A 12912-nucleotide genomic window follows, 5' to 3' on the forward strand; every position below is an offset into this window, starting at 1 on the left:
TATATATATATATATATATATATATGCATTGTTTGCGGTTTTGTTTTATTTTTTTGTTAACTTTTTACTTCTGACTGAAAGAAAAGAAAATACCTACATTATCAAGTCTGGGACACACTCGACTTTGACAAAGGTGGATGGTAAAGATGGCATGTGAACGGGAACTCTGGACATTCATTTGTGTGCTGGCAGTAGTTCTAGATAAGGCACCAAGTTTTAAGCACTGCATCATCTGAAAAGAGAAAAAGGTCAGTAAAAAATACAGAAAAGCTGCTTCCCCGCATATCACACTATGTATCCAGATACACAGGAATTATTTTTGTGTGGTGCTTAACCAATTAAACAACTCACTTCATCAGAGTCAAAGTTCACAGTGTAATTCTGAAAATGGCCAGTAGATGGTGGCAACATACCCCCATCTACTGTGTTAAATACAGTAAACCCAACTTCTTTCCAAATTATTTTTATTGAACAATTTTTGGAAAACATAATATTAATGGTACAAAATAGAAGTATAACAATGATTAACAATTCCATTACGAATAAAAAAAGAAAAGGGGCAAAACGAATAAAAGGGGTGGGACGTTTCATCTATAATCACATATTTATTTATATATATATTGCAGAGCTTGTGGAGCTGTTCACGGGAGAAACTCTTTTATCTCTTCACTGTCCCATTTGTCCCAGTTAATCTTGAGGTGACGGTTGCCAGCTAATATTTTTTGTCATTAAGTGCAAAAAGCGACACTTCTTTCGCAGGTGGGATTTTAGCGGACTTACAATAACATAGCATGACCTTGACAAAGGCCTTCTGCACTGAAACGTTGGGTGATTGTAATGTCCTCTGTTCACTGACTAGGTAAACTAACTTTGTACAGTCTACTTCCATTGTTGCTTTTTTTTCCATCACATAATTTTGTTTTATTAACAATTTATTTTCCATTTGGTTGTACTATATACATATGAAATACTTATATGATTATTGTTGAGACTATGTAGATGAATGCGCTACATGCATATTGATTTTTCCTTTATGAGTTGTACTATTACTGGTATATATAGATTTAATTTTAATATATTATATTTTATATATATATATATAATTGTTTATATTATGGATAATAGGAATGTGGGTATTCATTTAGCAACTCTTGATTAATTGAACACTCAACGTGCTCAGTCCTTGTCACCTAGCTATAAGCATTGTTTTGATTAGAGGGTCACTCCAGACCCTAAACAAATTTAGCTTGCTGAAAAGCTGTGTGTGAAGTGTGTTCCTTCTCTTTTTCATTTTGCAAAAAGTTCAGATTTCAATAGAAATGGACACTTTTATAAATTAACCTGGTTACACCCCCTTGCGTGTACAGGTTATGTTACTTATTGGTTTCGTTAGCTCAATGCAGCTGACCTCAAGAGGCAGCAATTGCCCAGAAGCCTGACTTACAAAGAATTCTCATTGAGCTGTATTGGACAGTGTGTGATTGGACAGCCACAGAAAGTCTGGGTGGGGTTAGAAGGGGAGAGTTTGCAAAGGCAGCAGACAAGAGAACTGCAAGTTTTGCAAGTGGATTGTAGATATATCCACATGCAAAAATACATAATTAAATGCAGTTAAGTTTTCATTTGGGGTATATCTACTAAACAGTGACTTTTATTTATTTTGTATTTGGTCAGTGGAGTGTCCCTTTAAGTATGTTTAGTAAAAACATGTCAAGCTTTATCACTTCTCAAAGCTGCTACTCCCGTGTCTATCACTGCTGTTCTTCTATGTTTGCAGCAGTATATTGAATTTATAATATTTACGAATTTATGCTCTGTGAATCAATGAATTTTACTTCTTCAAAAACGTAACCGTCATGATATTTTCGCTGGCTATGGTACTGTTTTCTAGAGAACAAAAATAATCTCCCTTCTCACTAGCATGCATGTTACAAATTTGGAATATCACAAATATTTTCAATAACTAAATATATAGCAAAGGTTGGGATGAAGCAATACAATATCATCCAATGAAAGAGACAAGAAAAGGTAAATGTGGATTGGATAAAAAAAAAAAAAGTCCAAATAGTGCATGTAAGAGCATTTCAATGTAAATAAACATGCCTGCACACGAAGAATACCCACATACCTCTGCTTCGGAGTTTACATTACGTGTTGTGACTCCAACAGTATAAATTCCTCCAGTTGAATCTTCGTGTATTTTGATATTTGACTTTTTATTTCTAGAATCCATATCCCGTGTTGTATCGAACAAATCAAGAACTTCTTCATTGTAAAGCTAAAACAAAATTGAGCATATTAGATCAAAGTGTAAGTAATAAATAATACACTTCTTCTCTGGTGTATTTCCTGCACTCTTTAAAAGGACCACTATAGGCACCCAGACCACTTCAGCTTAATGAAGTGGTCTGCGTGCCAGGTCCATCTAGGGTTAACCATGCCTGCTGTAAACATAGCAGTTTCTGAGAAATTGCTATGTTTACATTAGGGTTAATCCAGCCTCATTGACAGCCGCTAGAGGCGCTTCCACGCTTCTCACTGTGATTTTCACAGTTAGAAGACGCCAGCGTCCATAGGAAAGCATTGAAAATGCTTTCATATGGACTGAATGAATTCGCACGCGGCTCTTGCCGAGCATGCGCATTCAGCCGATGACGTCCGAAGGAGGAGGAGAGTCCCCAGCGCCGAGGGAGCCCGGCGCTGGAGAAAGGTATGAGTTTAACCCCTTCCTCCCCCTTCAGCCCAACATGAGGGTGGGGGGGACCTAAGGACTACATAGTGCCAGAAAAACAAGTATTTTTTACTGGCACTATAGTTGTCCTTTAAGCATGAAATCATAACCCCCCATTCAACCTTGACCCAAACACTCCCCCATCCAACTACCACCCTATCTCCCTCCTAAGGCTTGCCTCCAAGATCCTTGAGAATTTAAATTGAGAGAGTTGTGTACCAGAGACTGACCAATTTCCTTGAATCTAACGCTCTGCTTGACCTGCTTCATTCTGGATTTTGCACTTGTGACTCTGTTAAAGACCTGAACAAAGAATCCAATGACTTAATTGCTGCAAAATCTAGTAGTTATTACTCTCCTTTAATTCTCCTTCCCCTTTCTGTTGCTCTGGACACTGCTGTCTCTCCAAAACAGAACTTCTTGTCTTTCCTTCTCAAAGCTGCTACTCCTATGTCTATCTTCCTCAATGACACCACCATCATTCACAGGCTCACTGCCTTGGCTGCCTTTTCGATTCCAAACTCTTCTTCACTGCTCACATCCAGTCAATCGCCAAATCCTGTCACTTTAATCTTAAAAACATAGCTAGCATCTTCCCCTAACACCAGGTGCCATTGTCCACCTTGACTACTACAATCTGCTTCTCACTGGTCTTCTTTGCTCTCCGCTTGGCCCACCACAGTATATAATAAATGCTGTGGCAAGGCTCACCTTCCTGTACTCTGGCACCTCCTGCTCCTGCCCCATCTGCCAGTGTACTTACATTGGCTACCCATAAAATATCACAAACGGTAAACAAATGTATAATACCACCTGCATGCATAATGTTAAGGAGTTTGATGGAAGTATACTTAAAAAAAAAAAAATAATGTACATGAATCTAGAATCTTTATTAGAATGTCTCTAAAAGACCTTCTCCACATAATATTGATGTATTGCGTATTCCTTTACTTGTTCCAAAAATATATCAAATGCACAAAACTAGCCTTGAATAAGAGTCACACAAACATATATGTAGCTCACCTCCAAGAATTGGGCATTAACTTTAAAATCAGGAGGTGTAAGCCCTTGTTGCATGGCATTTTGCTTCTTTTCCTCAATCTGTCTGTAAAGATGTTTAACAGCTCGTGTAATGATGCCTTGCTCTTCTTCTGTTATATTCACGTCAAATCCTGTTCCCATTGTGTAGGTTTTGCCAGAACCTGTCTAATATGTAAAAGAATAGAAATATAACCTGATCACTATTAGTACAGATTTCAGCTGTTAGAAAACATATGACATGTGGAAACAGAGCCAATGAACAAGAAATTCTTAATAGTGTAGCCTATGCCATGGTAGGTTCGGTAGATATTGATGATAAGCATTCATCCAATAACATAACTAAATATATGTGTGTGTGTGTATATATATATATATATATATATATATATATATATATATTTCACAGGCTTCTTGCTCAAGTGTGACAATATTAGTGGAGGGCACTGTGTATATATATATATATATATATATATATATATATATATATATATATATATATATACACACAGTGCCCTCCACTAATATTGTCACACTTGAGCAACCTTTTTTTTTTAACCTTTTGTTAAGAAAATACACAAATTTAAATACCCAGCTCACATGGATATCAAACAATTGCAAAAACAACACAGGTTTATCTAAAGAATTTTTTAGATATTAGTGAAGTATATCTGTAGCCAAATTATTGGCACCTATATGAATTCAAATGAGAAAAATATATTTGAATTATATTCCCATTGATATTTTAAATTTTTTAGTACACTTGGGTGACTAGGAACAGGAAATCGTTCAACCATGACTTACTTTCACAGGGGTATCAATTTGAGGTAACACATAGGTCAAATTCCCTTAGTCATTTAACACATTGGGTAAGACCACGGAATATAGCGGTGACGTGCGGCAAAAGGTTATTTTTATTAAGCTTCACAAAATGGGAAGTGGCTATAAGAAAGTTGCAAAAGCATTTAAAATGCCAATTTCCACCACCATGGCACCACCATGGCAAAAAAATAATCCAAAGTTTACCGAACTAACAGAGCAGGATTACTAATAAGGAGATAAAGGCTGGTGTATTATAATCATAACAACAAATTAAAAAAACATGTTGCGAATTTATAAAAAAAAAATAAAAAAAAAATGATCAGTATACTTATCCGGCCCACTTCGGCTTAAAGGAGCACTATATGGTCAGGAACACAAACATGTATTCCTGACCCTATAGGGTTAAAACCACCATCTAGCCCCCCTGGTCCCCTCATGCCTCCCTAAATATAGTAAAATATTACTAGTATAAAATATTACTAGTATTCAAGTCTGGAGCTGCTTGCTTTGTCACGGTTTCCTTTTGACTTGCCCACTGCCTGCTGACATCATCAGAAATGGTAGCCTGATCCAATCACAATGCTTCCCCATAGGATTGGCTGAGACTGACAAAGAGGCAGATCAGGGGCAGAGCCAGCATGATTCAAACACAGCCCTGGCCAATCAGCATCTCCTCATAGAGATGAATTGAATCAATGAATCTCTATGAGGAAAGTTCAGTGTCTGCATGCAGAGGGAGGAGACACTGAATGTTTGGATGCATTTTAGGCAGCCATGACCCAAGAAGCACCTCTAACAGCTATTTGAGGAGTGGCCAGTGAAGTTATCACTAGACTGTAATGTAAACACTGTGAGTAATGATTCTACTCACCAGAACAAATTCAATAAACTGTAGTTGTTCTGGTGACTATACTGTCCCTTTAAATGAAGTAGTCTGGGTGCAGTGGCTCCTCTCGCCACTGAAAGAGTGGCCTCCATAATATCTAAATGGGACAAAACTGTAACAACCACGACTCTTTTTATGGCTGTCCAAGCTAGCATTTTGGCCAAACTGAGGAATCAGGACAGATGGGCCTTTGTAAGAGAGTAAGACCAAGAACCCAATGGACACCCTGGATGAATTTTATTTATCTAGTTAATTTTCAAACATAATGTAAAAATAAAAAAGCTAAAATATTTTAATTCATTAACAAAAATGCACACTATCGCTTTCCTAATATATATATATATATATATATATATATATATATATATCCATGCTTATTGCTTCACCACTTTAGGGAATACATAATTTCCTCACTGGAAAAATACATTCAGGTCCTAAAAAATAATAACTAGCTGGAGTGTAAATTCAAACAACGGTCAGGCATTGATTGCCAAGCCAAAAAACATACTACAACCAAAATCAACTAAAGAGGCTAGAGGGACTCATAATTGAACTTACTTGGCCATAAGCAAAAACTGTGGCATTGTATCCTTCAAAGCAACCTTCAATAAGTTTTTCTGTACACTGACTGTAGATCTCCTCCTGCACTGAATCGAGGTCAAAGACATAATCAAATGTGAATGCTTTATCTTTTCCTAGCAGGACTTGAGGTTCACCAGGTGTTGTAGATGTGCAAATATGGCAGCCTTCAATTTTTTCTTTGGCCAACTGAGGTCTGATTCTGCAAGGAAAAAAAAAATCATCTTTCACAAAATCAATAAGAATATGTAATCCACTCCGGTTGCCAAAAAGTACACATGATTTTGTATTCTATTTATTTATTGACTGACAATGTAATTTGGGGTGAATCTGCATTATGTACACTGCTCGGCACTACATTTATGATTCTATAAAATACCATTAGGGAAATCTACAACCCAAGTAAAATATGGGCACTGTACATAACGCTGGGAAGACTTGACAATGAATTTTGAAAAACATATGGTTATAGAGGAAAAATGGAAAAGACGCAAGTCACAATATGTGAAGGAGAATGTAAAGGAAGCATGGACTTTTCATTTATTCTTGCTTGTATGTTTACGATTCCAATGCCATGGATATTGAAACAACACACAAGGTTATATAATTCGTGCAAGTATAACATTTGTAGACACTTGTTCACATGTATGTAGTAACAAATTCAAGCCATTAAAGCAGCACTGTAATAGGCTGACCCACTTTTTTGTTCTTCTCCTAATTCTCCAATGCATTTTTGTTTTACATCCGGCCATCTGAGGAGTGGCCAGTGGAGGTATCACTAGGCTGTAATGTAAACACTGCCTTTTCTTGAAGGTAATGATTATACTCAACAGAACAAATGCAATAAGCTGTAGTTCTGGTGACTATAGTGTCCCTTTAAGAATAAGAAAAAAAAAAAAAAAGAAAAAAGGAATGGACGATTAATGGCGATTAAGGAAAAATGCTAGGGGGACAGAGCCACAATAAAGTTTTTTACATATTGTTTTTTGATGTGGTGGATCCGGCAACATTTGTATATACTGTAGCAGTATTAAGCCATGCTTTGTGCCAAGGTGACCGGCTGCCTGAGAGCAGAGGCAGGCAGACAGATCACGGAGGGCTGAGGCAGGCTGCTGACTGATGGAGGCGGCCGGCTCATTGAGAAGTAAGGGAGGGAGACCGGCTCATGGACAGCTGAGAGGGAGGTAGGCGGCTGACAGAGGGAGTGGGGTCTGTCTGTGTCTGTCTCTGCCTGCCTGTCTCTGCCTGCCTGTCTGTCTGTCTCTGCCTGCCTGTCTCTGCCTGCCTGTCTCTGCCTGCCTGTCTGTCTGTCTCTTCCCTCCAATCACATGGGAAAGGTGTTTTTACTCACCTTTTTTTCGCCGTGCTGATGACGCTGCAGTTGGCCCACCTCCATGGCGGAGATTATCTCAGATGATCTCAGCCAATCCAATGCTTCCCCATAGGAAAGCATTGGAAGACTATTGCGTATGCACAACAAAATGCCACTGCGCCAATTTAACGTCTCATAGAGGTGCATTGAATCAATGTGATTTCTCTGGCTCCTAACTTTTCTAGCTGGCTCCTAGATTACAAGCAAATTTGTCAAGCCCTGCACTAAGGGATTTTACAAAAAGTCAGAAAGTGGATATTCAAGCTAGGTCAAGTTTAAAAAAAAATTATTGTCAAGCTATAAGGGAAAGAAAACTTATAGTGAATCTGTACATTTTGGGGGTCATTGCATATTTAGCAAAAACCCCAAAATGGACAGATCAGGAGTGGGATTAGTGTCCGTGGGGTGCAGGGGAGGTGCGTCTTACTTACCTACGACTGTACAACACTGAGTTCTCTGGAGGATCCCATGAGATCCTTTATTTACAAAGCCTGAATATTACAGCCATCATTTGTGACGGCTGCTGGTGTTGAGCAGAAGTTGATAGAGGAGCTGCTCCTTTTGTCAACCTCACACTTTACCGTAAGTCAGAGTAGTCCTTTCAATGAAATACATTAACGTTTTGGCAGGCTTACGCAATCATATACTGCAACTAAATCCCCATTACGTATGCCTAGGTGATGTGTTTTTAAATAAATCTATTACATTCTGTGAGCCTTGAAATTTCTGGTTAGTGAATGAGTGAGTGCACTAAACAGCAACTTCAAATCTCGTAGAATGTATTATATATATATATATATATATATATATATATATATATATATATATATATATATATATATATATATATATATATATATATATATATATATATATATATCTCTGTAACGGATCGCCTGGCACCCCGGCTGGGTACCTCTGTTTGACGGATGCTCCTAGTGCTTCCCGAGGGCTCCAAGCACTCCACTAGACACCATAACCACCGCAGACCCCATGAACCGCCGCAGCTTGGTTGGGATCTCGCTGTCTTCCACCCACTCTGGACCCAAGACCAGGATCCAGCTTCCAGTAGGCAGACCTCTCTTGTAAGTGCTTGTTCCTGTTCCTGCTCTCTGGATAACAAGAGCTTACTGTCGGGAGTATAGTGATTATAGCAATCCCCAGAGTGTAGGTAGTTCTCCAAACCCCCAAACATGAGCCAAGACCTCGTGAAGAGTATAACAGGTCTGTTTAATGAGCACAAAGGTATTTCTTTTATACAGTTTTCCCCACAAGGTTACCACCCACGTGGACCTTGTGGAGCACAGGACACAAAGTCACAACAGCCAGTATTGTACAGTTAGACACTCCCAGCTAATGTACACAAACCCTCCCCTCTGCCTGTGATACAATTACCAAACACAATGGATTAACTAAATTACCACAGGCAGAAAATATACAGTTTTACCCAAAGTCTAGAAACACCCCAAAACAACATACATACATCCATGGATAGTCCTGATCTGGGTGAACAACATATCCAAAAATCACCAAGATCAGAGCAGGGGTTCAAAAGTTTTATGGAAGTCACATTTGACCGACCGCAAGCATGGCTTTTATGCCCAAAACAGTTCCACAGATTTAGGCTGTGCGGCCGGTCTATCTTCTCCTCTATCCTGGAGATAATTGGTTTAAGTGGCTGTGGTAACTTAATTACCGTATATACTCGAGTATAAGCCAACCCGAATATAAACCGAGGCCCCTAATTTTACCCCAAAAAACTGGGAAAACTTATTGACTCGAGTATAAGACTAGGGTGGAAAATGCAGCAGCTACTGGTAAATTTCTAAATAAAATTAGATCCTAAAAAAGTTATATTAACTGAATATTTATTTACAGTGTGTGTATATAATGAATGCAGTGTGTGTGTGTGTATGAATGAATGCAGTGTGTATATGAATGCAGTGTGTGTATGAATGCAGTGTGTGTATGAATGCAGTGTGTATATAATGAATGGAGTGCAGTGTGTGTATGAGTGCAGTGTGTGTATAATGAATGGAGTGCAGTGTGTGTATATGAGTGCAGTGTGTGTATGAGTGCAGTGTGTATGAGTGCAGTGTGTATGCAGTGTGTATATAATGAATGCAGTGTGTATATAATGAATGCAGTGTGTGAGTGCAGTGTGTATATAATGAATGCAGTGCAGTGTGAATGCAGTGTGTGTGTGTATGAATGCAGTGTGTGTATGAGTGCAGTGTGTGTATAATGAATGCAGTGCAGTGTGTGTATATGAGTGCAGTGTGTATATAATGAACGCAGTGCAGTGTGTGTATGAGTGCAGTGTGTATGAATGCAGTGTGTGTATATAATGAATGCAGTGCAGTGTGTGTATGCATGCAGTGTGTGTATGCATGCAGTGTGTGTGTGAGAGTGCAGTGTGTGTGTGAGAGTGCAGTGTGTGTGTGTGAGAGTGCAGTGTGTGTGTGTGTGTGAGAGTGCAGTGTGTGTGTGAGTGAAGAGCATTGGTGGGGGTGTGCATTTTATTAATTATTATTATTTAATTATTATTGTAATATATATTTTTTTTAATATTATTATTTTTTTATTATTATTATTTTTTTATTTTATTATTATTTTTTTTATTTATTTTTTCGTCCCCCCTCCCTGCTTGTTAGCTGGCCAGGGAGGGGGGCTCTCACTCCCTGGTGGTCCAGTGGATGGGCTGTAGGAGGGGGGCTGGCAGGAAGCTGTAACTTACCTTCACCGCAGCTCCTGTCAGCTCCCTTCTCTCTCCTCCGTCCGTGCAGCTCCCAGGTCAGCTTCCTCTGCAACTCTCGCGGCCGCGCGGAGCGTTGCCACGGTAACCCGTGGCAATGCTCTGACCCCGCGGCTCTCGCGAGAGTTGCAGAGGAAGCTGACCTGGGAGCTGCACGGAGGGAGGAGAGAGAAGGGAGCTGACAGGAGCTGCGGTGAAGGTAAGTTACAGCTTCCTGACAGCCCCCGGTCCTTGTCTGTATTATGGCAATGAAAATTGCCATAATACAGACAACTGACTCGAGTATAAGACGAGTGAGTGTTTTTCAGCACAAAAAATGTGCTGAAAAACTCGTCTTATACTCGAATATATACGGTATCTCCAGGTACAGGAAATATTTCTAAGTCAGAAACTGTTACAAAAACCACATAAAAATACATAACTCTTATAATACAATGTTTAACCTATATGTCCAACATATCCCCAGATAGCTTGGATCTGAGCGCTCGATATGTCCAATGTTAAAAGTGCACTATAGTACAACTAAGGTTGGGTTTAAAAAATATCAAGGGCTGATGGTAAATTGAGGAGGGACAAAGCAGCCAGTTTAAACTGGTCTGGCAGTGTCCCTGGGACAACGCCCTGCTAGAGAAACAATAAGACAGGAAAAAGAGGGAGGGGAAGAGGCACATTTTCCCATGGATTTAAAGGGGAAGAAAAAGTGTTTTAAAATCCAATATGCCCAAATAAAGCTTTTAAAGGGCAATACATCCAAGGGGCCATAGTCACAGGGCAAGAGGCTGGCAAGCAGGCCTCTCCAAATCCCAGTGACAAAGGTGCTTTGGTCACAATCTCAATATCACACACATATACACACACTGCCCCTATACCCTCTTTCTACAGCGCTATGGAATCTGATGGCGCTTTATAAATAATAAAATAATAATAATACACACACACTGCCCCCCCACACTCACAGATACACTGCAATCCTCACACACAAATACTGACCCAGACATACACTGCACCCCTGACATATACTGCCGCCCTCACACACTGCAACCTGCAACCTTCTCACACACTCACACACTGTCCCCCTCACACATTGTACCACTCACACACACCACTGCTCCTATGCCCTAGTAAAGCACCATTTCCCAGCAGACCTCAGGTAAGTTGTCAAACTGTTCTTAAATGGTTTGACTACTTACTCTGGGAGTAGGTCCCGGCACTATTGACACCATAACCACTACACTGAGCTGTAGTGGTTATTGTGTCTGGATTATTTCTTTAAATAATCTACAAGTGCCCCTCCCGAGATCAGGCACTGGATCCGCCACTGATATGTATATACTGCTTTAATGGTGTAACCTCACCTGACCCTGTATCCTCCCTTCAGTTTCAAAGTCCGCAGGGAACTCCCCATACGGACAAAACTAATGTTTAATAGTTGGAAACCACTCACTCTGTGACTATGTGACCCACAACTAATATCCCAGAGAAACGTTGTATTATACAAACCTTAAAAACGAATGCCCATCCGATTCAAGATAAATTCTTTAAGATGGATGTTTGCTCTCCACCAACACACAACCTTAGCAAGTGACAGTTAGTACCTTGATCCCCCCACACTGTCAGCCAAGAAGCAACTCCACCCCCCCACCCCCAATATTCCGACTCTCAAACCACTGAAACCATAAGCTCTCCTATGTCTAAGGTGAATTGAATTCACACCCACTAACACACATGTCAATAACGAGCACACAACCGGAAATTCTCAGCATTAGTACTATCAATGTGAGGGGTTGAAATTTGCAAGAGAAAAGTACACAAGCCCTGATGGAGATTCACAAACTCAAAGCTGACATGGTTTTACTCCAGAAAACACACTACAGGAAGCATGATGCACCATCTTTACGTAATAGATGCTATTCCCACGGATATTTTAGTAACTATGTAGAAGCCAAGTCGAGAGGGGTAGCTATTTTAATGTCTGCACGTGTTCCATTCACGTACAAGGCTCATGAAATAGAGGATAGTGGTAGTCTAGTCATGGTAAAGGGACTATCAGGCTCCAACATGGTCACCTTTGCGAATTTGTATTTACCCAATCAAAACCAGGGTAGAGCGTTCAGGAAATATGGAGGCTCTATGTATGTAAGTACCCACTTGGCATCTAGATTTATACTATTCCTCTAAACTGTGCTACTCTATGTTTTTGTTTTATACATTCTCCCCAGGACAGGATCTATATTCTCTGAAGGGGTGGGTCGCCTGTACGGAACCGGACGGTATTCACACCAGAGCCAGGTTTTTAGCTCTCCGTTTGTTCAAGTTTTTTTTAATACATTATAGTCTCCTATATACCTTGATTCTGTAAGATTTGCACGGTCTTATTTTTATTAATAGGCATCAAAGTTATCCACAACATTTGGTACACTATCCCTATGGTATCAAGGTTGACTATTCCAAAGGTAATTATTTTTAATTCTCCTTTTTTTTAAAAAAGGCGCTACATTCTTTTGTTTTACGCTCAGGAAAGATCTACGTAAGATAGAAAAGTTCATGGAGGAAATTTTAGTGACAGGAGGTGACATCAACATTTCACTAGACTCGGCCCTGGACACAACCTCTCTAGTGACTATATATCAAACAGCTACACGCAGACACATTCACAAGCTACTAGATGAAGCCCAACTCTATGACTGTTGGAGGATACTCCATCCACAATCCAAGGACTATTAAGGAAT

At 39.6% G+C, this 12912-nt stretch overlaps 1 protein-coding gene across 6 annotated transcripts in view; it reads right to left on the reverse strand.

Annotated features, from left to right (window-relative positions):
• The window catches only part of KIF21A (kinesin family member 21A), a 133583-nt gene that overhangs the window by 67300 nt on the left and 53371 nt on the right, over positions 1-12912 (reverse strand). For all 6 annotated transcript variants that reach the window (XM_063448073.1, XM_063448074.1, XM_063448071.1 and 3 more), the window contains exons 2-5: positions 6036-6258; positions 3755-3937; positions 2129-2278; positions 98-232 (exon numbers count right to left, since the gene is read on the reverse strand). In XM_063448073.1, the coding sequence (XP_063304143.1) occupies positions 98-232; positions 2129-2278; positions 3755-3937; positions 6036-6258 (691 nt within the window). The remainder of the gene's footprint in view (positions 1-97; positions 233-2128; positions 2279-3754; positions 3938-6035; positions 6259-12912) is intronic.

The sequence above is a fragment of the Pelobates fuscus genome, chromosome 3 (assembly GCF_036172605.1).
Source record: "Pelobates fuscus isolate aPelFus1 chromosome 3, aPelFus1.pri, whole genome shotgun sequence".
Classification (NCBI taxonomy): Eukaryota; Metazoa; Chordata; class Amphibia; order Anura; family Pelobatidae; genus Pelobates; species Pelobates fuscus.